Source organism: Oncorhynchus clarkii, chromosome 18, assembly GCF_045791955.1.
Source record: "Oncorhynchus clarkii lewisi isolate Uvic-CL-2024 chromosome 18, UVic_Ocla_1.0, whole genome shotgun sequence".
Classification (NCBI taxonomy): domain Eukaryota; kingdom Metazoa; phylum Chordata; class Actinopteri; order Salmoniformes; family Salmonidae; genus Oncorhynchus; species Oncorhynchus clarkii.
Genome location: NC_092164.1, coordinates 12,139,101 through 12,167,057, shown reverse-complemented (window position 1 = coordinate 12,167,057; position 27,957 = coordinate 12,139,101). Strand labels below are relative to the sequence as shown.

Genomic DNA, 27,957 nt, shown 5'->3' with positions numbered 1-27,957 from the left:
TGTTCAGGGACACATTATTCAATTTCTGTTAGTCTTGTTCAGTTTATGTCTCAGTTGTTGAATCTTGTTATGTTCATACAAATATTTACACATGTTAAGTTTGCTGAAAATAAACGCAGTTGACAGTGAGAGGACATTTCTTTTTTTGCTAAGTTTATATCATACATATACAGGTAATTGTAGTTAAACAATATGCAATATTCCTTTAATATAAGTGATAAGGGTACAATATGACACAATATACTATTCAAAATAATATTTTGGTTATCCAGCAAGAGAGTTCTCTCTTGGTTTATTAACATTCTTGAAAGGCTGTCACCCCTACGGAACCCAGACATTCCGTTTATTCTAGAACGTCTTCTAGAACCACCTCGTTCTGTTCTAGGTCCTCAAACTGAGTCAGGAGTTCCTTGTGGATGATGGGGATGGTTTTGTAGCTGAACAACGGTAGAGGATCGACATTCTCTGGTTGTAGTTTGATCTTCAGGATGTCTTTAACAGGGGAGTTCTTCTTCTGATGCTTGGTATTGTTATTCAATTTGGTCATCAAGTCCTGTTGTGACCGGTAGCTGCCGTGGTCGATAAGGAAAGCAAAGGTCCTGTTGCATGATCCTTGGCAGGACCTCAGTTTGATGTCGATGTCCACCTAAGGTACAGAGGCACACAGAATAAACAGAGGCACCCTATTCCCTACATAGTACACTAGTTTTGACGAGGGCCACCTATGCACATCATTTTGGACGCAGCCAGTCGTTAATGTCTGAAACAGAGATGCAGACAATGCATCCAAAATGCCACCCTATTCACTAAATAGTGCACTACTTTTGACCAGGGACCTAAAAACCAGTAGTTTGCTAAACTGAGCAACAGCACTGTAAAAAGTGACTAACCCAGGGGATGTGTCTGAAATGCTGATCTGGCCATAGCCTACTGTATTTGTAATTGTTTCTGTAATTGACAGATAGACGGATCACATGATAGCGCACTCGTAATTGGAAAAATGTATGTTTTAAAATGCTTAAATAGAGGTTGGCAATACCTAGGTTAATAATCTCCCTGCACGTTCATATAAACCAAGGAAGCAGCAGATCAGGAGCAGTGTGTGTGTTTTCAATATGCAGAGGGACAAATTATTTTTTCCTACCCTCTCTCCGATTGTTAAGTATTAGGCACATTGATAGCCTGCTATCAAACATCCGTGCCAGCTGATTTATAATACTGTAGTAGCAGCAGACAGTACAGATGTAGGATCTTAATTTGATCATGCTTTTGTTGCTAAAGTTTGTAAAAGTTTCTACTTGAAAATGTCAGACTTGATTTGCCCTGACAAAAAATGTATCAACCCCTACAAAAATGTCCATTAGCTATAATCCACATAATAATTCACATTTCCTGTTGCTTCAAGATTATTTTCCTGCTGTATCAAACCGACTCAAATTAAGATCCTACATCTATCTAAATCAGGGATGTTCAATGTCGTTCTTGGAGGGAAGAATCATCACTAATTCAGACCTGGGACACCAGGTGAGTGCAATTAACATGGGCGGAGAAGAGACCGGTGAGCATCAAGCAAACCGAGTGTAATAGCTGCCCAAGTGGGCGTCGTCCAAAACCCGGGACATGTTTTCACTGAGCCGTAAGCAAGCATGACTAGGTCTTCAGGTGGTATTACATGTTTCATACCCCTTACCCATTTCAGATATCAAGAAAAGACGGAATAAAGAAGATGGTGGGGTAAAGAACACAGGGTTTATTTTCATTTTAGAAGAATGACAGAAAGAGTAGAAAGTGGGGTGTGTCTGAAATGTCTCCCTATTCCCTGTTTTGTGCACTTTTGTTGTAGTGCGCCCCTATTGGCTCTGGTCAGAAGTAGTGCACCATCTAGGGAATATGGTGCAATTTTGAACTGGGACAGACATCAATGTCCACCTGAATTACAGAGAGAGAGGAGAGTAAACAGATACTATTTGACCAAAGCTTACAGTTTAACTCTGAAGTAAACACTAAAAGGTCTTGACTAGTGGGATGAGGTTGGAGAAGATCATGTTAAGTCAAAGTTTGGTGTTGCAAAGTTTTACCCCAGTTTTTTTTTTAAGAAATGTTTTGTTACATTTTTATTTAACTAGGCAAGTCAGTTAAGAACAAATGATTTTTTACAATGACTGCCCACCAAAAGGTGTACTGCGGGGACGAGGGCTGGGATTAAAAATAAAATAAAAATATAGGACAAAACACACATCACAACAAGAGAGACACCACAACACTACATAAAGAGAGACCTAAGACAACAACATAGCACGGCAGCAACACATGACAACACAGCATGGTAGCAGCACAACATGACAACAACACAAAACATGGTACAAACATTATTGGGCACAGACAACATCACAAAGGGCCCGAAGGTAGAGACAACAATACATCACGCTAAGCAGCCACAACTGTCAGTAAGAGTGTCCATAACTGAGTCTTTGAATGAAGAGATAGAGATAAAACTGCCCAGTTTGAGTGTTTTTTGCAGCACGTTCCAGTCGCTAGCTGCAGCGAATTGAAAAGAGGAGTGACCCAGGGATGTGTGTGATTTGGGGACCTTGACTAGAATGTGACTGGCAGAACGGGTGTTGTATGTGTTGGATGAGGGCTGCAATAGGTATCATAGATAGGCCTCACTCCACCCTCACTCCACCCTAAGAGGGTTTTATAAATAAGCATCAACCAGTGGGTCTTGCAACGGGTATACAGAGATTACAAATTTACAGAGTAGTATAGAGTGCAGTGATGTGTCCTATAAGGAGCATTGGTGGCAAATCTGATGGCCGAATGGTAAAGAACGTCTAGCCGCTCGAGAGCACCCTTACCTGCCGATCTATAAATGATGTCTCTGTAATCTAGCATGGGTAGGATGGTCACCTGAATCAGGGTTAGTTTGGATCGAGCCTTGAGGTACTCTCTTGGTGACAGGCAGTGGCTGAGACAGCAGATGCTCTGACTTCATACACTGCAGTCTTTGAGAGAGGTAGTTAGCAAACCAGGCCAAAGACCCCTCAGAGACACCAGTACTCCTTAGCCGGCCCACAAGAATGGAATGGTGTACCGTATCAAAAGCTTTGGCCAAGTCAATAAAAATAGCAGCACAACATTTAATTTAAGGTTGTAGTGACACATCCATAACCTGAGCAGATACCAGATTGCATACCCGAGAGAATACTATAGACATCAAGAAAGCCAGTCAGTTGATTATTGACAAGTTTTCAACACTTTTGATAAACAGGGCAAAATAGAATTAAAAAAAATGGCCTATAACAGTTAGGATCAGCTTGATCTCCCTTTTAAATAAAGGATGCACCGTGGCTGCCATCCAAGCAATGGGAACCTCCCCAGAGAGGAGACACAGGTTAAAAAGGTCAGAGCAATGGGAACCTCCAGAGAGGAGACACAGGTTAAAAAAGTCAGAGCAATGGGAACCTCCCCAGAGAGGAGAGACAGGTTAAAAAGGTCAGAGCAATGGGAACCTCCCCAGAGAGGAGACACAGGTTAAAAAGATCAGAGCAATGGGAACCTCCCCAGAGAGTAGACACAGGTTAAAAAGGTCAGAGCAATGGGAACCTCCCCAGAGAGGAGACACAGGTTAAAAAGGTCAGAGCAATGGGAACCTCCCCAGAGAGGAGACACGGGTTAAAAAGGTCAGAGCAATGGGAACCTCCCCAGAGAGGAGAGATAGGTTAAAAAGGTCAGAGATCGGCTTGGCGATGATAGGGGCAGCAACCTTAAAGAAGAAAGGGTATAAACCATCTGACCCAGCTGTTTTTTGGGGGTCAGGTTTAATTAAGGACCTCCTTTAGCACCTCGGACTAAGTGACCGCTTTGCAGGGAGAAAGTTTGTAGCGGGGCAGGGGAAAAGAGGGAGGAGTATCGGGGATAGTCGCATTAGAAGGGGTGGGAGATGAGGAAATGTTGGACAGGGAAGGAGGCATGGCTGAGTCAAATAGGAATCCTGACTTAATGAAGAGGTGATTAAAGAGCTCAGCCATGTGCTCCTTGTCAGTAACAACCACATCATCAACATTAGGGCCTTATATGCGTCGCGGAAGTTAGAGTAACAATGGTCCAAGGTCTTTCCTCCCCTGGTTGCGCAATCGATATGCTGATAAAATTTGGGGAGTCTTGTTTTCAGATTAGCCTTGTTAAAATCCCCAGCTACAATGAATGCAGCCTCCGGATAAATTGTTTCCAGTTTGCAGAGAGTTAAATAAAGTTCGTTCAGAGCCATCGATGTGTCTGCTTGGGGGGGGATATATACGGCTGTGATTATAATCGAAGAGAATTCTCTTGGTAGATAATGCGGTCTACATTTGATTGTGAGGAATTCTAAATCAGGTGAACAGAAGGATTTGAGTTCCTGTATGTTTCTTTCATCGCACCATGTCACGTTAGTCATAAGGCATACGCCCCCGCCCCTCTTTTTACCAGAAAGATGTTTTTTCCTGTCTGCGCGATGCGTGGAGAAACCTGTTGGCTGCAGAGACATAGCAGCTGTGAGGAGGAGGGTTTATCCTCCAGGTCTAACCGTTTTCCAGAACTTCTTGGGGTTAGACCGGCAGAGAGAGAACTGCTACTTAAAGTAAATCACTTTGGCCATCTGGATAGCCTGACTATCACAGGCCTCTGCATTTGGGTGGGTGGGGTGAAACTCTCCTGCCATTTTTAGGCTCAAGAGTTTTCACACCTCTCACTTCACACTTCAGTGCTAATTTCCATCAGTTTCTTTCCTAGCAGCTTGGCAGCTCAGTAGCCCCATTTATTAAGCTTTATATAACTAAATTTACCTAGATTATTGTCCTTACATTTTTGGTTTCACAAATAGGTCCAGACTGAACACTGCTCACTCAGTTTTGTGCTGGATGGTATTTCCATGTTCCGCCATGTTTCCTCTGCAGGTCTTGGTCTGTTAGAAGTTCCCTTATTGATAATCCTTGGTAGCAATAGTCCATTCAGGTAATTTTGTCCAAAATCAAGGTTCTAGGTATGGAATTGTGACTTGGAATGAAGTTTTTGATGTTGAGGTTAGTATCCTGCACAAGTCCCTGTGAAAAAAGTTTATCTACGTTTATCCAACTGTAAATCCATCTATTTGCAGAAGAACTCAGGAGCCCATGCTCTCTGTGTCTGCTCACTCGCTCTTATTCTGAAACTCAGAAAGTATCTATTACAATAAATACAAAGGCTGTGTGCCAATAGGCTTGGATATCCACTATCCTCCTCACCTCACTCCTTTCCAAGTATCCTTTGCTTCTCTCCTTTCCTCAGCTCAGCTCATTTCCTCATCTCTTCATAAGCACTGAAAGGAGTTGATGATTGAATGTGATATGATATGATGAAAACCAATGCCTTTATCTGAACTTTCCCAGTCACAGATTGAGCCTTGTCCTGGACACAAAAGCATGCTCAATGGAGAATCTCCATTGAAAGTGTTTAGTCCAGGATTACGCTTAATCGGTGTCCAAGAAACAAACTGGCCCGCAACCAAATCTCATTTAGGTCCCCAAAAAAACATAGGGCTGGCCCTGATGATTGATCTGACTTAGACCTTTAGCACCCATAAAAAGACAAACAAACAAGAAAGTGGTTTGTCTGTACAGCAGCAAAGAGTGCTCTAACAGACCACTGCTACACAAGCAGGAAACCAACCTAATCAACAACACACATTTGAGACGATGCTGAGAGTTGTGGGACATCTGTTGTGTAAGACAATTATTTTGTTACTACATGTATTTAATAACTTAAGAAACAAATCAAATGTTTAATGTAATGAATGACCTGATCTGTTTCTAGGTCTCTTTATATGCTGTCGGGGAGCTGATGGCTTGACAGAGACACTGGTGGAACTTGGACAGAATACAACCATAAACTGTTCTCTTAACATAGAAAGTGCATACTGGTACATTCAGCACCAACCACAGCCTCCACTGGCCATACTCCACTCTTTCACTAGTAGGAGTTCTGCTGCGTTTTATTACAATAAGAATTATAGACAGAAATATTCATTACTAACAGGACATAGATTGTTAATAAAGAATGTAACAGTAGATGATTGTGGAGTGTTCTACTGTGCAAAAAAAGAAGAGGGTAGATTGATATTCAGCAATGGTACCAGACTCATGACCGCTGGTAAGTGCACATTTTATTCAATGATGAATTCCTTTCAATATAACATAAATCTTTATTGAAATACATCAAGCGTATGTTGTCCCAACGCTGCATGTGTGATGCACTGTTTACCAACTTAATGTACTTTAATTGTAAAGTGGCATTGTGTGGATATCACTACATGCACATTTAATATAGTGATTTTTCCATGTGCATTATTGCACAGATGTTTATGCTGACTATCCCAATCAGACAAACCAGACATCCAGCTATCCAAACCAGACCTCCAGCTATCCAAGCCAGACCTCCAGCTATCCAAACCAGACGTCCAGCTATCCAAACCAGACCTCCAGCTATCCAAACCAGACCTCCAGCTACAGGTCATCATGGGAGAACTGTCTTCTGTTCATTTACAGTGTTCTGAATGTTATTCTGATGGTTATGATCCTGGGTGAGTGAATGGAAATACGAGATTTGAAATATTTTAACATTTGTCGTTTACTGAGAATTTACATATTGATTTTGTTTATCAACTTTTCCCATTTTGTTGGTTTATATTTCAGTGCTAATCTTGACCTTGCCATGTCAGAACAGGAACTCTCCTTCAAAACTAACATCAAGACGCCAAATAGACCAGAGGTAAATTACTTTTTGTAAAGATCCTAAACAGTTGCATCAGTCTCAGCTAATTTGGACCAATAATTTAGCTTAAAGCTGCAATATATACTTTTAGGGCTGTCCAACAAAATTCACATAGAAATGTGAGTTATAGATCTGTCTGTCAAGTCTAAGAAGCGGTAGATATGTTCTGTGTGTGCTATTTCTATGCATCCCATTCTTAAATTTTGTTTTTGCTTCTTTTACTTTCTGTTTTGTACACCAGCTTCAAACAGCTGAAAATACAATCTTTTTGGTTATGGAAAATATATTTCACAGCGGTTTAGATGGTACGATGATTATCAACACTATGCTTGTTTGTTTTGTCACAGAATCTGAAATTAGGTGAACTATTAGAATTTTAGCAACCATAGTGCAACTTCCACAGTATAACGTAATGAAAAGCATACCGATATATCGTAACACTGATTGCATGCAAGTTTAAAATAACAAAAGCAATAGTCACTGCATTGTTTATTACATTTACCCCTGAAGTCAGTGACACAGCACCAAGACGATTAAATCCTGAACTTGCATCAATAATTAGTTTTGCAGTATAATGCATGATCCATAAGGGCAAGCTAAGAACATGCTTAGAAATGCTTAGTGTAAAATGATGGTAGTCGTGTGACATTGTTACAGTGATGACTAAAAGAGTCTACTGAATATGCGTCACCCCTTTTCACTGCTAGTCAGTAATTATATTGTTTGTTAATGTTCCCCTACTTTGCCATGAGTTATACTTTACTAAAATGCAGTGTGTCCATTTATACATGAAGGGTCAATCCAGTTGTACTGTAACTGTCTTCTATTCAGACATCCCTCAAAACCAACCGTTTAGGAGTGCTGCAAACAAGCAAACTTTATTCAGGGCTTTGAGGCGAGTCTGTGGTCAAAGAACTGCATCAATATTATACAGGTCATATAATCTGTGCAAATTTGCACTTGTCTTTTTGTCCTTACTTGACAGACAGATCTATAACTCACATTTCTATGTGAATTTTGTTGGATAGCCCTAAAAGTATATATTGCAGCTTTAAGCTAAATTATTGGTCCATCATCACTTACAGTGGTACACTACTACACAATTTGACCGGGTGTGTTTTAACTGGTTGAACAGCACCATCTACTGAAAATAGTAAGCACTGCAGGTGTTCCCACTGCATCCTGGCTACCCAACAAATTAACAAATAGTCCTGGTGATCGGTGCCAAATTTTTTGGTGAATTGTTCACGTTTTCATAAAAGCATAAAACTTGGTGAGTCTACACTTGTACAGTTTGGGGTCCTGAACATTTTCAGATGTGGAGCCATCACAAAAACTCCTCCTGGCGGTCATGGCCGCCATTTTTCTATTCCGCCATAGCTAGACAATGTATTTTCTTTCATATCTGCCAAACATGATAACCAGGGCTCGACATTATTAATACTTGTCCGCTTGGACAAGAAGAATATAAAATTAAATCACGCATAAATCACATTATCAAACAACTCGGCTACTCAGATCAGAATTAAATCAGTTCCCTCTGCATGCAACATGTAACACTGTCCTCCCAATATCTGCAGAATTTATCAGAGTACAAGAGACCATTTATGCTTGATGTGAAAATTGAGCTCCGTACTGCATTTCTGTGTGCATCCGAAGCGTTGTAACAATGCGGAGGGCTCCATATAGCGCTGCATTGACATGATTGGTTCACTGTAAGTGGGGGCGGGAGGTCCTGAAAAACAAAAACTCACTTCCTTGACAACTTCCTTCACAACAGATCTTTAAAAAATAATATTTTAATAACAGTAACATGCAAAACAAACATAACAGCCTGAGGGATTCCACAAAGAAATGAGAAAAAAAGTCATAAATCTTATCCACATTATATCAAATACAGACATATAGCGAATACATTTTTTTGACATTTTGTTTTGTATATGTTTTAAAGACTAAATAGTTTTCCAAATCAGATTTAAAAAATAAGAAAAGGGGGCTTTTTGAATTTTGATTTGTGTAACAAAAATGTTCCTAATAAAATAAAGAGATTTATGACATACTCACGTTCAATTGTGGAATCAGTGTTGTATGTATGACAAACTTAGAAATGGTTGTATGCAATTTCAGGCCAAGATATAGTTTTACATCAGTCCAGTTCACAATATAAACAATTTCAAAATAAGTGTTCAATAGATTCAGTTTCTAGTTCACAAAAACTGCATTCACTGGTAACATCAGGTATATACTTAGAAATCAAGCTATTACACGGATAGAATCTATAGATAATCTTAAAGGAGATCTTTACTTTATTGGTCACCATAAATTTGCGTGGAGTAAGCCAAGCACTGTGCCAGTTTACATCAAACGATGAAGCCCAACAAAATATCGCAGAGGGAATAGACTTCCTGTAGAAAATGTCCCTTAATAAACGATTGTTGAATTTCGTATCTAGTAGACCAATGCCATTCACCTGAATATCGCTTACAATCGGAGATATTTCAAAATATGCATTATTCTGAAGTAAAGTTTTTATCCCACTAGGTATAGCTTTAATAACAGTGTCATATTCCTTGCTTGAAACCTCAAAGTTGTATCTTTCCATAAATTATCTCTGTGTAAATAGATTCCCACTAATATTAACTAACTGGCTGACAAGGAAAATGTTTTTCAAGAACCATTTATGGTTAAATAACATCTTGTTTCTATGTAATATTGACCCATTGTTCCATATAAAACCTTTATGAGGTGAAAAGTTGTGTTTATACAGCAAAGCCCAGCACATTAAAGCCTGCTTGTGAAAAGTTGCCAATTTCACAGGAAGTTTACCCAAAATATATGGGCATTGTAGTAAAAAATGAAGCCCTCCGAACTTCTGAAAAACAAAATGAGGTATAATATTCCAGAAACTATGAGGATGTTTTATGTACCTTTTAACCCAGTTGACCTTTGATATCTGATTGAAGAGAGTGAAGTCTAAGACATTTAGACCGCCGTCACAAACCCTGTTGGTGATAACATCTCTCTTTATCTTATGTGGCTTGTTTTTCCATATGAAGTTGTACAATAGCCTAAGGTACAGCACGTGGATTTGGGAATGTCAATAGATTTTTTTAAAAGATAGGATGCACGAGATAGCCCCTCAGCTTTGGATTAAAGCACCCTTCCTTGAAGACTTAAATCCCTCCCTAACCATGAGGATAATTATTTTTGACAGATTCAGTTACAGGGTTCAAATTAAGATCACCAAATATCTTAAGGTTGTGAATGATCTTTACACAGAGGTAGGTTGCACTCTCTTTTTCAGAGATGTTACAATCTGCTGGATTGACAGCTCCTTTCAAAACAAACATCTCACATTTGGAAAGATTTAATGCCAAGATTTTGGAGAACTGCTTCACGATATCCAATGATAATCTAGTTTGAGACACATTTTTCAAAAAAAGTGAAGTGTCATCCGCCAGTTGGGATATCTTGATCTCTCTGGCCTGGAATGTAAATGCCTTCAAATGGACTTTCATGAACTAATGAGCATAAGATTTTAGATACTAACAAAAATAAAAAAGGTGAAATTGGACAACTTTGTCGTATTCCTTTGTAAATGTTAAACCTTGAGGATGTTCCATGACAGAGTTTGATACAGCTATTGCCACCATTATACAGAGTTCTAATAGCATCAACAACAACAAAACGACAATTTCAAATGCTTAAGACAATCAAAGATAAAATTGTGACTTACTATGCTTTCTGAAAATCCCAAAATAGGATAACAGGGAAGTCATCTAATAGATCACAATACTCAACCAAGTCTAACAGCAGCCTCAGATTATTAGATATATGGCACCCTTTCATAAACCCTGATTGACATTCATCAATCAGATCATTCAAGGAAGGCTTTAACCTTTTTGCAAAGATTAAGGCTATAATGTTGTAGTTGTTATTAAAAAATAAAAGGTGCTATTTCTTCAGAGGTTTTGTAAAATTCAGAGGTTAATCCATCACAACCTGGAGATTTGTTATTTTTTAACTGAGCAACCCCGTACTGGATGTCTATAATGGATCATTCTTGACAACATGACCGATTGATTTCTTCACTAACCGAATTAACATTCTCTATAGAATCAAGGAGATCCTTATAAATCACTCAAATTGTTATCTAAGGAGTAAAGATTCTCATAAAACTTAGTGGTAAAGTCTGATAACACCTCTCTATCCTCAGTGGTAACCCCATTAATCTTACATTTCCGAAGTATGTGGAGTTCCCCTCTACTCTCTTCCAAATTAAAAAAGTAGCTACTGTTCTTTTCACCTTTTTCAAGCCATTGTTTTCTGGATCTTATGAAGGCTCCTCTAGCCTTTTCCTCATACAATGTGTCTAGTTGATTCTGTAAATCATTCAATTTAGCTTCCGCATTAAGATCAAGATGCTCAATCTCTGTGATATCGGCAATTGTCTTAGAGAGTTAAACTACCTGGCATCTCCTTCTTAAAGCAAGCCGTTTTCCATAAGTAATACAGGCTGAGCGGATTTTAAATTTCAGCAGTTCCCAATATTTCCCATATTCTGCATTAGATGTGCTAAACTCCAGTAAACAGAAATTAGATTCTTAATCACATTTTTCATCATGCAATAACAATGAGTTATTTCATTTCCAATAACCACCAGAGTATTTCTTACCATCATTACTGCACATTCTTACAGTCAGCCATATGACTTTATGATCCGTCAGGACTGCAGGCAGTATTTTTACCTCTACAGTGTTGGGCTCAAGACTAGAGGTTATCGCCCACAAGTCAATTCTTGATTGTAGAGAACGATCTCTATCATGTGTATTGTTACTCTCCAGGGTTTTTAACTCTCCATATGTCAATTAAGTCCAGGCTTTGGCAGAAATTCACCAACTTGTTCACACCAATGTTAGGCCTATGGGACAATCTATCCGTCTCATTAGAATAAACCATATTAAAATCTACAACTAAAATCTGACTGGATGGATATTTTCTCAGAAGACTTAAGAATTTCTTCAATTTCCTCTAGAAGTAAGTTATTTGGAGGACTAGAACAGTATCCATATTAGAGTTCGACCGATTATGATTTGTCAACGCCGATACCGATTATTGGAGGACCAAAAAAGCCAATACCGATTAATCTGACGATTTTTTTATTTTTGTTTGTAATAATGACAATTACAACAATGCTGAATGAACACTTATTTTAACTTAATATAATACATCAATAAAATCAATTTAGCCTCAAGTAAATAATGAAACATGTTCAATTTGGTTTAAATAATGCAAAAACAATGTGTTGGAGAAGAAAGTAAAAGTGCAATATGTGCTATGTAAGAAAGCTAACGTTTCAGTTCCTTGCTCAGAACACGAGTCTTCAATATTCCCAGGTAAGAAGTTTTAGGTTGTAGTTATTATAGGAATTATAGGACTATTTCCCTCTATACCATTTGTATTTCATTAACCTTTGACTATTGGATGTTCTTATAGGCACTTTAGTATTGCCAGTGTAACAGTATAGCTTCCGTCCCTCTAGTTAACTAGCTAGCCATTTCACTTCGGTTACAAAACGCACGAAAGTGCTGTTTGAATGGATGTTTACGCTCCTGCTTCTGCCTACCACCGCTCAGTCAGATACTTGTATGCTCAGTCAGATTATATGCAACGCAGGACACGCGAGATAATATCTAGTAATATCATCAACCATGTGTAGTTAAAACCTCTTGGTGTTAGGGGGCAGTATTTTCATTTTTGGAAAAAAAAAGTTCCCGTTTTAAACAGGATATTTTGTCAGGAAAAGATGCTAGAATATGCATATAATTGACAGCTTTGGATAGAAAACACTAATGTTTCCAAAACTGTAACGATATTGTCTGTGAGTATAACAGAACTGATGTTGCAGGCGAAAGCCTTAGAAAAATCCAATCCGGAAGTGCCCCAGGTTTTGAAAGCGCTGCGTTCCAATGACTCCCTATATGGCTGTGAATGTACCATCAACGAGCTTACGCTTTCTACGTATTCCCCAAGGTGTCTACAGCATTGTGACGTAGTTTTACGCATTTCTGTTGAAGAATAGCCGTATGGGGGCACATTGCGTAAGAGGTCACATGGTGGCCCCGAGAGAGATTCTCGCGTAAAGTGCAGAGGTAGCCATTACTCCAATCGGTCCTAGAGAAAAAGGAATTGTCCCGACGGATATATTATCGAATAGATATTAGAAAAACACCTTGAGGATGGATTCTAAACAACGTTTGCCATGTTTCTGTCGATATTATGGAGCTAATTTAGAATATTTTTCGGCGTTGTGGTGACCGCAATTTCCGGGCGATTTCTCAGCCAAACGTGAAGAACAAACGGAGCTATTTCGCCTACAAAAATAATCTTTTGGGAAAAAAATGAACTTTGCCTGTCTACCTGGGAGTCTCGTGAGTGAAAACATCCGAAGTTCATCAAAGGTAAATGATTTAATTTGATTGCTTTTCTGATTTCCGTGACAAGTTTGCCTGCTGCTAGCAAGGCATAATGCTATGCTAGGCTATGATAAACTTACAGCCAACGCTAGACAAGCATTTGTGTAAAGCATATTTTGAAAATCTGAGATGACAGGGTGATTAACAAAAGGCTGTGTTCCAATATATTTCACTTGTGATTTTCATGAATAGGAATATTTATGTCTGTTGCGTTATGCTAATTAATGTCAGATGATGATAACGGTCCCGTTCACGGGCTGGGCGTCACTACAGGTTAACTAGTGATTATGATTGATTGTTTTTTATAAGATAAGTTTAATGCTAGCTAGCAACTTACCTTGGCTTACTGCATTCACGTAACAGGCAGTCTCTTTGTGGAGTGCAACGAGAGAGAGGCAGGTCGTTATTGCGTTGGACTAGTTAACTGTAAGGTTGCAAGATTGGATGCCCGAGCTGACAAGGTGAAAATCTGTCGTTCTGCCCCTGAACAAGGCAGTTAACCCACCGTTCCTAGGCCGTCATTGAAAATAAGAATGTGTTCTTAACTGACTTGCCTAGTTAAATAAAAGGTATATATATTTTTTTTAAATCGGCGCCCAAAAATACAGATTTCCAATTGTTATGAAAACTTGAAATCGTCCATTCCAATTAATCGGTCGACCTCTAATTCATATACATTACACGACACAAATAATTTGTCCATGTGGTTGATTACCGCTACTAGCCAATGTCCATTGGTGTCCATTTGAGTAAACAAACATTTCCCTTTGAAATTGTGTGCTAAAATTGCAACACCAGCTGAATGATTAGTCCCGTGCCCCCCCCCCCCCAAAAAAAATGACATTGCCCCAATAATTATAGTCCTCTTTGCATGAATGTGTTTCTTGAACAAATACAAGATCTGCGTTGCAGTCCTTACAAAAACAAACAAAAAATCCTATGCAATCTCAACTCTACCCTTTCTATAAAAAGTTGCTTCCTATATGTATTAACAGAAGTCTTAAGTCTTAATTTGTAAACAGTAACACCATAATTCAAAAATAGAACGCTCAGTTTGCAGTGGGGAAGGAGCTACCTTGTAAACCCACCGTCAGAACAAATCACCCCGGTCGTATTTATTTTCCGTCGGTGAAAAAGGCTCGGATTCCCCTGTAGTAGTATCCACCCTTTCCTTGATTTCGGACCTGCTGTACAAGAGACCACAATTTTGCCTTTGCTGCCTTGTCTGCTGCAGTCAGGTCCTCACCGAATCTAAATTCTCTTTCAGAAAGGTGCTTTCCTTTGCTTTCTTCCAAACGGCATCTCTCACTGTGCGAAAAGCAAACGGAATGATGATCGAGCGGCTGACGATGGTATCTTGTTTCTTCCCAATACGATGAGCGACATCCACAGACATATCCATATATCAATCGGGGAAGTCCGGTGCCACACGGTTACAGGTGTATCTTACTAAGCGCTTCACATTGTCAGGTCCTCGGGGACACCGTAAAGCCGTAGCCCCCACCTTCTCCTGTATCGCTCTGCTTCGGATAAGCGCTCTTGCAGGCCTGCGATGGTCTTCTCCTGTACAGTGCATTTCTCAGAAGTAGCAGTGTTTGCAAGTTTAAGCTCTTCGATACTCTTGTATGCATGATTCAGAGAGATCTCGAGGTCAACTATTTATGTGTTTTCACGTATAATTTTCTCCAGACCATCGGCTCTTTCGTTTATCTTTGCAGAGATAGCATCGATTATGTTGATCTGTATGTAGTTCGCGCAAAGACAATTATTTGTGTCTTTTTGGGTGCGGGACTTTTGACTGCATTTTCAGAATCAACCGAATGTCCAGAATCCTCCATTTCTTCTCCCGAGGAGTCAGGTGGCGGTTTTTATCCAATGTATGAGTGCTCAGCTAGAAACTGCCTACTCCTCCCTTTGCTCTTTCGCACATTTTTTTCTTCCATTTCTCAAAGTTTCAGATCAAATTAGCGGTCAACTAAGCGTTGTTCTCTGTGTTTACTATAAGCCAAGTTCCGTTACATTTAAGTAAGTTTGAGAGGGATAAAAAGTTAAGGTTACTCGGAGCAAGCTGAAATCTCGTCTGCACTCGCCGCCATCTTCCAACCTACCCTTCACAACAGATCGCGGAACAGCACAGAGCTGTTGAGCAGAAGTGCAAGAAGTATGAATGCCCTGACCTCTGCATAGGCTGTATTACCGTAAATGCTGCACGGCCAATGCAGACATCAGGTTGACAATGCAGCGCCTTTAATTATTGTAAACTCAACAAACAAAAAAAGTTCCTGGAGTATCCTTTAAGGCAGGGGTGTCAAAGTCAAATGGACGGAGGGCCAAATAAAAAAATCAGCTACAAGACGAGGGCCGGACTGTTCGAATGTTCATTGAAAAATTTTTAAATGACGCATATAGTCTAGTGAACCTAATTGAACCTACTGAAAACCTAACAAATATATTACAATATGATCAGATAAATAAAGCAATATTTTCTTATGGCTCTGTCAGTAATCTTTAATTTTCAACAGACACAAAAGACAAATTTCCTTTATATAAATATCCCCATAACATGAACATTAAATGAAAGAAACCGGTATTCAAGGCACCATCAGTAGACTATATTTTCTATTTTAGCAAAAGTGGGCTAAATTTACTTCAAAGAAAAAACAATAATAGCAATTTTCTATCATCCACTCAACTGAAATATTTTTAAAATATAATTGGATTGAAATACAAAAAAATAAAGTGCAAAAATCTATTAATCAAAAACAACACTTTGTTTAAGGAGAAGTAACATGCAGTGAAAACAAATATTAAATTTTAACTTTTAAACTTGAACTGAGTAAAAACTCTAAATATGTGATTGCACAGTAATGTTCACTTGTTTGAGGTTGAGGGTGATACTTGGTGGTGTCCCATCTTTTCCACAAGTTCATCAATGTTCGGGGTAAGGCTCTGAGCTGAAGAAATCCTCAGAATTGAGTGGAGGTGTTCAGCAGTAAGTCGACTTCTGTGTGATGTTTTGTTCAGGTTCATCAAAGAAAACAGTTGTTCACACAGGTATGTGCTGCCAAACATAGACAACGTTTGAGCAGCCTGGATGCGCAGCTGGGGCATTGTGCCGGGGAGGAAACGGGCAAACTCCGCAGCACCCACTGCCGCATATTTTTCCCTCAGTGCATCATTGCATTGGAGGTCAATCAACTCCATTTGGAGGTTTGGTGGTGAGCTTTCCACGTCAACAGCAAATGGGTTACCGAGCAGTTCCAACCTGCTTTTTTGTGCTTCAAAGTCAGCAAATCGGCGTCGAAAGTCAGTGGTAAGCATACCTATTTTATCAGCCAACTGTGTGCTCGGGAACGCACTGGTAGAGAGCTTCTCTTTCATGGTCTGGCAGCTGGGAAAGTGGCTCAAATTTTCTTTCCGCATCTGCGTCTCCCACAGAGTCAGTTTGGTTTTAAATGCCTTCACTGTACTGTACATATCAGAGATGACACGATCCCGACCCTGCAGCTGCAAGTTTATTGCATTCAGATGACTCGTAATGTCACACAGAAAAGCCATTTCACACAGAAACATTTCGTCTCGGAGTTGTGTTGTGTCTTTCCCTTTGCTGTCCAAGAATAGACAAATCTCCTCACGAAGCTCGAAACATCTTTGAAGCACCTTTCCCTGGCTTAGCCATCGCACCTCTGTGTGATAAGGCAAATCACCATGCTCCGTTTCTAACTCCGTCAGAAATGCCTTGAACTGGCGGTGATTCAAACCTTTGGCTCTGATAAAGTTAACTGTGCGCGTGATGATGCTCATTACATGCTCCATTTTCAAGGCTTTACCGCACAACGCTTCCTGGTGTATGATACAATGATAAGCTGTCAGCTCACCTGTCGCGTTTTCCTCTTGCATCTTTTCCCGTATCTTCGCCACCAGTCCGCTCCTGTGTCCACACATCGCAGGTGCTCCGTCGGTTGTCAAACCCACGAGTTTTTCCCAAGGCAGCTCCATCTCATTTACACATCTTGACACCTCTTCATACAAATCATGCCCCGTAGTTGTGCCATGCATAGGACGTAAAGCCAAAAACTCCTCTGTCACGCTTAGGCTGGAGTCCACTCCGCGGATGAAAATTGACAACTGGGCAATGTCAGAAATGTCGGTGCTCTCATCCACAGCCAAGGAATATGCAATAAAATCTTTTCCCTTTTTCACAAGCTGCTCTTTTAGATTGATGGACAACTGGTCTACTCTCTCGGCAATGGTGTTTCTGCTCAGACTCACATTTAAAAAGAGTTGCCTTTTTTCTGGGCAAACTTCGTCAAAAACTTTAATCATGCAGTTTTTGATGAAATCCCCCTCCGTAAATGGCCGGGCTGATTTAGCGATCTCTTCTGCCAAAATAAAACTGGCCTTGACAGCAGCCTGGCCTTGTGATTTGGCTTTTTTGAACAGAGCCTGTCGAGATTTGAGGCCTCGTTTTAATTCCTCTGCCTTTTGTAGCCTTTGTTCCATGTCCATATTCTTGTTTTTGTCCGCGTGTTTCGTTTCATAATGTCGTCTCAGATTATACTCTTTCAGTACCGCCACACTTTCTCCACACAGAAGACACACAGGTTTTCCAGCTACCTTCGTGAACATATACTCCGACTCCCACCTTGTTTGAAACCCCCGGTTCTCAGTATCCACCTTCCGTTTTGCCATTTTTGATGGGTATCTGAAAGTTAATTTTACTGTGATGCTGACGACTGCTGTGCCAATAAATATTGAAATGAAGCAGCCTACTGCTCGGTGCGTCACCTTTGCATTGTGGGAAATGTAGTATTGGTGCGTGTAAAAGATCTGCGGGCTGCCGGCTTGCTGCGGGCCGGTTCTAATAATAAATCAAGATCATCCCAGGGGCCGTAAAAAACCTTCTTGCGGGCCGGATGTGGCCCGCGGGCCTTGACTCTGACATATGTGCTTTAAGGGGTTCTTCAAATTGAAACTGTGGGGGAACCCCTATAATTTCTTCGAATAACCCCTTTTAATGGATCTTCCAACATTTTGAATAAACTTTTGGGTTTCAATTTTGAATAATAATAATAATAATACATATAACAATTACACAATATTTTAGTTGTCAGTGTTTATAATGGTTTTAGTGGCAAAGCAGAATTAGAAGATCAAAATATGAGGTTAACTCCCAGCAGAGCCCAAAGTGTAATGGTGCGGCAGGTAGCCTAGTGGTTAGAGCGCTGGGCCAGTACCGAAGACGTGGATGTCGATCATGGCAGCCCCCGCACCTCTCTGATTCAGAGGGGTTGGGTTAAATGCGGAAGACACATCTCAATTGAATGGATTCATTTTTTTAATAGTAATTAAAAAAAAAAAATAACAGTAACATGCAAAACATAACAGCCTTCCAGGCTTCCACAAAGAACAACTGATTAGGTATAGGAATGCCTTGCGTGTTGATGTTCTCTGTCTCCGTAGCCAGAATGATTTTGCAGTGCATGGTGATCGAACAGGTTTCCCTTTAAACCATTATCAAAAACCACAGTCTAACATACCAATACCACTTGACATAACTTTGTATGCCTCCTCTTCTGTATACCTACAGACACAAAAGTGAGGAGTTCTTTAAATTGTTCTGTTAAGTGCCTGCAACTGCTGTCCTTTCAAATGAAAATCCAAACGTTTCAGTTGGGCAGTTAGGTTCCTGCAAGAACCCTAACCTATTTAGGAGGTTCCTCGATTAACCCTACCTACAACATTTCTTCGATTAACTTTGAGGATCTTAGAGAAGAACCCTTATTGAAACCCTAATTTTAAGAGTGTAGGCCTGCATTGACAGGCACAAGCGGGCTTTCAATCATGCAGTCGTGATATGCGTATTTTTTTTTATCAAAGCGAGCCTAGTCGTGTGCACATTTGTTGATATTCATTGCTAGTTAGTGAGTTGTTTGCTCAGTTATAGCCCATGTTGGGTCTTCAATCAAAATCCTGGAAAATTCCTGCTGTGTGCCAGTAGGGCGTAGCCAGAGGAGAGAGAGCGAGAGAGAGACATTTGTGCAGCAGGTAAAATAATGATATACAACCGACAAACTAGCCAATTCAAAACATATTGTGTAGTTTGCCTGGTTTTCTCGCTAGTTAACAATGCATGTATGAATGTCATTGTCATGTCCTAAAATAATTTCCCACTGGCTCTCGCAAATGCCCGGAACGCAGTTGATACTGGTGCACGGTTGACGTTGATGAAACCAATGCTGCATACTCAGGTTATAAAAACATCTCTCAATCGCTAAAAAAAAAATGGTTACGATTCTCTATTCAATACTGGACATGTAATTCTGACAAAGTTTTTAAAATATTCTTAGAATAGCCTAATTGACAAGTAACTCCTATGCTGTCAAGAACACCCCTGAACACTGAATATTTTAACCTTACAAATAGATGAACATCTTATCTGGTTATCTTGCCCAGCTTGAACAGAGGTTATCCAAAACTGTGGATTGTTTGAATGTATTTTCCTCTGTATCTGGTTTGACTTTAAATGTTTTTAAAAAAATGTGATTTATTTGCATTAAAGGCTATATGTAATGATATTGTTTATTGCCGTTATTCCCATACAAATTTTAATACATACCTGGGAATTAAGATATGTAAAAACCAAACAGAAAGGGCGCATTGAATTTGAATCCCACCACTGATAATGTTAAAAAGAGGTTTGTTGCTTGGTTGTTAAGGGAGATGTCTTTAAACGGTTGTGTATTGCTGTCAAAAAAATTGAAGGATTATCGAGACTACTATATACTGCAATGGCATTGGATGTTCCCAAAGCAACGATTAAACAAGTAGACAGGCTGGTTTAAATGGCTGGTTTAAATGTGCTTGATTTTGGTACATCCTATTATCTTTAAGACTAGAAGGATCAAGAATTGCCTCCAATTTAAGGATAGGATTTGAAATATATTCCAAATCTTGTTTTTACAAAGGTTGGTGGCATTGAATTTCTCCTAAAATGTAACAGAGCTAAATATAATACCCCTTAAATTAAATGGCGAAGTAGTACGCCATCGTTGTTGATGCAATAGCTCCATGCCTTATAATACGTATACAGGGATGTTTCATTCTTCAGAGGAATGTGGAATTCAGTTTCATCGTCCTATTAGATGGTTTATGCGTTAAGGATAAAAAGTGCACTAATAATTTTATTAGGAAGATGAGGACCGAGCCTTCTTTTCCTCCTGCAAAACTATACTGGAATTATAGAATTGGGAGTGCGGTATGGAATTTAAGGAGAACATATTGTGTCAATAACGAAGTCCGTGAAGTGTCTTTAAAAAATATAAATGTAATATATCCAGTAAACTAGGTACTGACAATTTAAAATTGATATCGATGAAGTATGTTCTGTCAAATTGAGAATGAAACTACAAGTGGTGTTCTTTGAATGTATTTGCAGTAAGATCTTTTGGATGGATGTACATGTATTTATTAGATCAACTGGTGCTAAGGTTCGTCTTGATGGTAAAGGTGTTTTACTTGTGTTTCATGATTTATATCAGATTAAAGAATATACAATGAATCTGCATGTGTCACGTATTGACGCTGGAGAGACGAAGCAGGTAGGGAAGAGCGGGAGCAGACGTGACAGCATGGTAAATATTATTTACAGTACATACATGCAAGTGGGCAAAAAATCCAACATTCTTTTTTTAAATGATTGAACTCGAATTTTATTTGAAGTGGTGCATAATCTGAAAAACTGTAAAGCAAAACAAACCCTAATTGCCTGTGAAACCTTGTACATTTTTGTTTACTTATGTATACCCCATAATCCATAGTTTCGGTGTTATTTGGTAGATTTTTTGTAAAATGTTTGTATATTGTGATTTAATTGTTGTTAATAATAAAACATATATATATATATATAGTGTATATATATACTTTCTTAAATACCTCCCCACCTTAGCCATTTGATCCCTGGTTCATTGAGTGAGAGAATTATTTTATAAAGACAATGTTTTTGCTTGTAATTATGTTGCAGGGATGCAAACCATCCTCCTGGTGATTCCAGGAGAGCTACTGGATGTACAGGCTTTTGCGCCAGCCCTGCTGGAACACACCACATTGTAAAACATCAGCTGCTCAACAGGACCTTGATAAGCTGGTGTGTTCCAGCAGGGTTGGATCAAAAGACTACACACCCAGAAGCTCTCCAGATGGAGGTTGACGGACCATGTGTTTTACACAGTAGCCCATCAGTGTAGTATTTTAGTTTGTGGGGGGTTAAGTGCCTTGCTCAAAGCCACAACAGCAGGAGATACTATATAATACATGGGATCAGAGACCAGCAGCCTTCCATTGTCAATACCAGTGAATTTTGGCCCATGGCTTTACATACCTTTTTGGCCCATGGCTTTACAGACCGTTTTGGCCCATGGCGTTACAGACCTTTTTGGCCCATGGCTTTACAGACCTTTTTGGCCCATGGCTTTACAGACCGTTTTGGCCCATGGCGTTACAGACCTTTTTGGCCCATGGCTTTACATACCTTTTTGGCCCATGGCTTTACAGACCGTTTTGGCCCATGGCGTTACAGACCTTTTTGGCCCATGGCTTTACAGACCTTTTTGGCCCATGGCGTTACAGACCGTTTTGGCCCATGGCGTTACAGACCTTTTTGGCCCATGGCTTTACATACCTTTTTGGCCCATGGCTTTACAGACCGTTTTGGCCCATGGCTTTAAAGACCTTTTTGGCCCATGGCTTTACAGACCTTTTTGGCCCATGGCTTTACATACCTTTTTTGGGGGAGGGGGGGGGGGGACAAGTGACTTGCTCCTCCATATATTTACATATTCTTAAATCCATTCCTTTACTTAGATTTGTGTGTATTGTGTATATGTTGTGAAATTGTTAGATATTACTGCACTGTCTGTCGGGGGCTAGAAACGCACGCATTTGCTACATCCGCAATAACATCTGCTAAACACGTGTATGTGACCGATACAATTTGATATGATTTGAGCCTTCAAACAAGTAAAAAATGGTTACTATCAAGCCCTGATAACACAAATGGTGATTGATGTCTACCTTCGGTCACTTCAGTGATTCTAAAATTACTAGATGAAAGCTTTGAAAAACGTGGAGGGGAAATATATTAGTGTTGTAATTAATCATTGGACAGTAACGAAAATGTGTGTTATTAATGATTAAATCCATAATTTCATGAAAAAATCTGTCTACCGAACAAATGTAACTGTTCTTATGTATGTAAGAAGTGTTTTGTAAAGACGGTCCGTTCCTGTTATCTCAATGTTGATAGGCCTGTATTAGTGGTGCGCGGGTCAGTTGTTTGTTCACACGCAATTTAATAACCCATTGGCAACCGCCGGACTATATGTGATAAAGTGAAAATATGAGGTCCTCACCCAACCCAAACCCGCTAATATAGAAAATGCGTGTATGCTACAGTCAGAGACCGCAGAACGATTTTTTGACAGGTGTTGCAGGATTTGGTTTATTGTTACCTGATTTTATATGTTTCTGCTTATCATTTCCGACATTTTGGTAGGCTATTTGTAAGTCAACTTGTCTGTAATTAGATACTTGCAGCTTCTCTTCTGTCATTCTCCACTCCTGTTCCCCAGTCAAAATGTAGCCTATGTGTGTAGGCCTATAATTTTACTGCAAGAAATGCTTCATTCTGCAGTAGGAGTTAATAATACGACTATGTGTGAGGTTATAGACCTACGATAAATGTCCAGATTTCAGTTTCCATTTAACCCATCTGAACAGTAGGCTACAGTTCCCTTGATGTGCCGTAGGCTTATTTGAAATCCCTGTGTTGTGACTGTGGAATTTGTATAGCACCTCACAATCATCACACATAACCTAGCCAGCACTGATAGCATCCTCTTTAGCCACTTTATCAAATCTTCCATCTCTACTATTTTTATTCTCAACTGTCCAAACATGGCCCTTTTTGCCTTATTCGATCCACAACTGTTTGTGTCCTTTGCAAAAGCATTAGGCATGTATGTTATGTGGCATGCTTGGCACACATATAGTTATTTTAGCCTTGGACTTCGCACTAATGCCAGGTAGCCTTAAAACCTCATTGAGTATATTCAAAGTAACATAATAAAAACATCCCTATCAGAATCCCTAAATTTAAGCTACAGATAAAATAAATACATGCGTGGGCTGTGTCGCAATCGACCACTCCGCCTATGTCGCCCTTCCGCAGCTGAGGTGGAAAGTGGCAGAGCTATAAGCTGTTTGTCAGACCATGAGACATCCCGAAAATCGGTCATCTCACCAAAGCTTCTGTAGCATCCGAACGGGTTGACCTACAAACTAATATGATCACTGTATAGAAAGGGGAGACTCTCATGAACACTATGGAGTTCTTCGTTTTGTCATGGGACTGGTCTAAAGGTAACCCATACACATGAATGGAAGTATGGAGGTAGTTTTGTTCCAACAGAAATAAGGGGTTAAATATGTGTAAAAATATATAGCGAGATATATTTCCTGAGCTTTCTTATATCTCTTAGATATAGGACAGTGTCACGCCCTGACCATAGAGAGCTGTTTATTCTCTGTTGGTTGGGGCGTGATAGTGACTAGGGTGGGTCATCTGGGTGATTAGTCATTTATGTTGGCCTGGTATGGTTCCCAATCAGAGACAGCTGTTTATCGTTGTCTCTGATTGGGGATCATATTTAGGCAGTAATTTCCCCATTGTGCTTTGTGGGATCTTGACTATGGATAGTTTCCTGTTAGCACTATTATTTAGCTTCACGGTTGGTTTGGTATTTTGTTGTTTTTGTTTGGTGTACATTTAATAAAGGAAAATGTACGCCTACCACGCTGCACCTTGGTCCACTCATTCAAACAATCGTGACAGACAAACACTTCAAAAACGTATTCCTTATGCTTTATTTTTTGACTGTCTTTTTTTTGTAGCCCTTTATCAATGCGTTTCTATGGGCTATATAGCAGTAAAGGCCAGATGGAATATATTTTTTATACCTAAAGGGGTCCTACAATTCAAAATCAAATAGTTAAATGATCCATGGTATGACCTTAAAACAATTCCAAATGTCAGACTTTTAAAAATTAAATAATGAAAAAAAACTGAAATGTAGCCTATAGAACAATATTTGTGATTTTTTTTTTAAAGATATTTTTTATTTTTTACTAAACCCTCCCGTCACCCACCCATGTTTCATCCAGACAATATTTAATGACCTTAAACCCACCTGTAATGGCTGTTTGAAGAAGAGGAGTGTCTGATGCAGACACACAAAACAGAAAATAACTACCCACAAAACACAGGTGGGAAAAGGCTACCTAAGTATGGTTCTCAATCAGAGATAACGATAGACAGCTGCCTCTGATTGAGAATCACACCCAGCCAAACACACATAAATAGAAAACATAGAATGCCCACCCCAACACACGCCCTGACCAAACCAAAATAGAGACATAAAAAGGATCTCTAATTTTAGGGCGTGACACCACCCTTCCTAAGGATATAAATGCAGCGACTGCAGGTTATGAGTCTACTTACGCATCGCTAAACTGGACTGCAAGCGGACTGCTGTACGTCTGTTACCTGCATTACCTTCAGTTACCACAGTTACAAGTAATACCATGCAGACCTTATCTTTTGGCTAGTTTACATCTTAGAAACAAAGAGTAGGTCTGTATTGTTTTTGTTGCTTTACAAAGTAATTTTAATGCACAGTAAATGAACAGTTTCTTAGGTTAGGATTGGTTGCTCAGCCTCCTTTTCATGTTCAGCCAGGCCACTGTGTTTATAACCCTGCTAGTCTCGTTCCCAACCATAACATGCTCTATCACAACTCCACAGGTGCTGGTTGCCGGTTTGTGTGATCCTGTTGATTGGACCCCAAGGTATTCATTTCAAATAGTCATTTAGTATTGTAGTGTCAGATGGATTAATTGGAGGCACATTTTTATGTCTCTGTTTTTATGTCTCTGTTCCAAAGTCTCTTCGCAGGTCAAAGTTGAAGGCTTCAAGGGAGATAATGTTATCTTGCCTTGCACATACATTGAGAAGAAGGAGCATAAAAATGTCACCATTTTTTGGCAAACTGCAGATGATGCGACTGTCTACAGTATTATTGATGGAAAAGCAGATTTGACCAAGCAAGACTCTCAGTTCATCAACAGAACCAGTATGTTCTCTGATGAATGGACAAATGGCAACTTCTCTCTCCTACTGATTGATCTCAATAGCACAAATAGTGGGAGTTATTCATGTTTCATACCAACAGAGGACATTCTTCGTCAAGTGGAACTTTCTGTTCAAGGTTTGTTTACAACCAAGTGTAACAGCCTCTTTTATCTATACAGTACTGGAATTTCCCTTAACAGTTTTAAGAAGTTGATGATACAGTATGATAACACTATAAAAATGTCCCTCGGTATTATACAGAGAAACCAACTCCTGAGCCTAAACCAACTCCTGAGCCTAAACCAACAAATAGCAGCAGTGTGAGCCTCAGAGGACAGAACCTCAGCCCCTTCCTGTTTCTCCTCCTCAGTCAAATGGTCTACCTTCTTTGACTCACAGCATATAAATTGGTCATTGTGCCATTTTATGTGGCTTTGTTTTGCAACTTCTCTGTGTTAAATTGTCTGAAATATATTTTCTCGCTATATGTATGAAATATGAAACTGAAAATATAGGCTACCATTTGCTAGAACTTTTTATAGATGTGATGAGTAAATGCATCACACTTTTTTAAACAAGGGTAATCTGTGAAATCAAAATAGGAAATACATTTGAAATAGGGTTGAAATAAGATTGTGTAGTGTGTCACTCCTATCAATAAAGCTTCAATTACAAGGCTATTAAAGTTATATACAGCCAATTGACTATCATTTTGGTGAGAACTTGAGATTGAACATATTTGTGTGTTTTTTGTTGTTTCAATTAGCTTTTTCTTTTACTAAGACATTTTCTTTAACTTAAAGTAAACGTTCACTTCCTCAATACTCTTGAATAAAGTCAGTTTGCAAAAAGGAATAGCAACAATGGTTTGATCATGTGGTTGCACATGTCTCAAGGTCTCATCACTCACTGCTCACCGGTGGTGCCTGTCCATTCTGTAAGACCATTATTATGAATTCGCTTATTCATTTTACATTCATTTTACAATGAATGAAGTAAGTGTGTCTTCTGTTCTAAAATGTATTTAGAAGGACTGAGAAGCTCAGCTCTGGTGACTTTTCAAAAGGACATTCTACTTCCAAATGAATGAAAATAAAATTATACTGACACCATCTGAAATATAATTTCCACCTCCAGAAATGAGCCCAACAAACGTATTGGTAAAATTTTTGTTGAATTGATTTTAACATATTGGACCATGCATATAGCCTATGCATGGTCCATATTATCAGGTATCATATTCACAATAAATATCGTCTGTAGCCCAACTGATGCAGCAGAGTGGTGATAAATAAATAGGTAAAGCATTGGGTTGCCTGTCTGCATTTAACCTATTGGGCTAATCATTAGCTCGATTCCAAATGTGAACTTTTAACCATTTAGAATCCTATTGATGTATTTTATGTCCACAAAACGTTCATAAGCACAGTGAATTGAATGTATATATAAGATTCTCTGGTCTCATGAAACCAAGATTGAGCCTGAATGCCAAGTGTCACGTCTGGTGGAAACTTGGCATCATCCCTACAGTGAAGAATGCCAGAAGAACTATACATTTCCTCCAACCTCTGAACCACCTGAATGGGTAGATGGGCCAGAGGTCAGTGTCCGTTGTGGGAATATGAATATACACTGAGTGTACAAAACATTATGAACACCTGCTCTTTCTATGACAGACTGACCAGGTGAATCCACGTGAAAGCTATGATCTCTTATCAATGTAACTTGTTAAACCCACTTCAGTCGGTGTAGATGAAGGGGAGTTGACAGGTTAAAGACAGATTTTTAAGCCTTGAGAAAATTGAGACATGAATTGTGTACGTGTTCTTTCAGAGGGTGAATGGGCAAGACAAAATATTTAAGTGCCTTTGAATGGGGTATGGTAGTAGGTGACAGGCACACCGGTTTGTGTCAAGAACTGCGACATTGCTGGGTTTTTCATGCTCAACTAATCAAATCGATTGATTTATAAAGCCCTTCTTACATCAGCTGATATCAAAAAGTGCTGTACAGAAACCCAGCCTAAAACCCCAAACAGCAATGCAGATGTAGAAGCACGGTGGCTAGGAAAAACTCCCTAGAAAGGCGATAACCTGGGAAGAAACCTAGAGAGGAACCAGGCTATGAGGGGCGGCGATAAATGACCAGCAGGGTCAAATGACAATAATCACAGTGGTTGTCGAGGGTGCAACAGGTCAGCACCTCAGGAGTGAATGTCAGTTGGCTTTTCATAGCCGATCATTCAGAGTATCTCTATCGCTCCTGCTGTCTCTAGAGAGTCGAAAACAGCAGGTCTGGGACAGGTAGCACATCCGGTGAACAGGTCAGGGTTCCATAGCCGCAGGCAGAATAGTTGAAACTGGAGCAGCAGCACGACCAGGTGGACTGGGGACAGCAAGGAGTCATCAGGCCAGGTAGTCCTGAGGCATGGTCCTAGGGCTCAGGTCCTCCGAGAGAGAGAAAGAAAGAAAGAAAGAGAGAAAAAGAGAGAGAGAATTATAGAGA

The 27,957-nt window shown here is 39.6% G+C and overlaps 1 protein-coding gene and 1 long non-coding RNA gene across 4 annotated transcripts; one reads left to right on the top strand and one right to left on the bottom strand.

Annotated features, from left to right (window-relative positions):
• Positions 1-229: 229 nt before the first annotated feature.
• On the bottom strand, positions 230-10,729 carry LOC139373004 (uncharacterized). The gene is made up of 3 exons (XR_011627519.1): positions 6,495-10,729; positions 4,845-6,431; positions 230-646 (listed from the first exon to the last, which is right to left on the bottom strand). It is a non-coding gene; the product is annotated as an uncharacterized lncRNA (long non-coding RNA).
• LOC139373003 (uncharacterized) lies at positions 5,598-26,127 on the top strand. 3 transcript variants are annotated; one of them, XR_011627517.1, is made up of 8 exons: positions 5,598-5,742; positions 5,833-6,168; positions 6,374-6,527; positions 6,711-6,786; positions 20,807-20,899; positions 25,126-25,169; positions 25,265-25,588; positions 25,714-26,127. XR_011627517.1 is itself a non-coding variant. In XM_071112950.1 (7 exons), the coding sequence occupies exons 1-7, from the start codon at positions 5,715-5,717 to the stop codon at positions 25,842-25,844; spliced, it is 1,164 nt and encodes a 387-aa protein (XP_070969051.1). In that variant the 5' UTR covers positions 5,598-5,714; the 3' UTR covers positions 25,845-26,127. The 3 variants fall into 3 exon arrangements, 1 of the variants encoding a protein (XP_070969051.1); XR_011627518.1 differs by lacking the exon at positions 20,807-20,899; XM_071112950.1 differs by lacking the exon at positions 20,807-20,899 and having other exon boundaries at positions 6,374-6,598.
• Positions 26,128-27,957: the final 1,830 nt, after the last annotated feature.

Bases quoted from the DNA above. Each gene is read 5' to 3' on its own strand.
- LOC139373003 (XM_071112950.1), top strand. From the start codon at position 5,715: ATGCTGAGAGTTGTGGGACATCTGTTGT. The intron at 6,169-6,373 runs GTAAGTGCACAT...ATTATTGCACAG, and splicing joins TACCAGACTCATGACCGCTG to ATGTTTATGCTGACTATCCC. The intron at 6,599-6,710 runs GTGAGTGAATGG...TTTATATTTCAG, and splicing joins TCTGATGGTTATGATCCTGG to TGCTAATCTTGACCTTGCCA.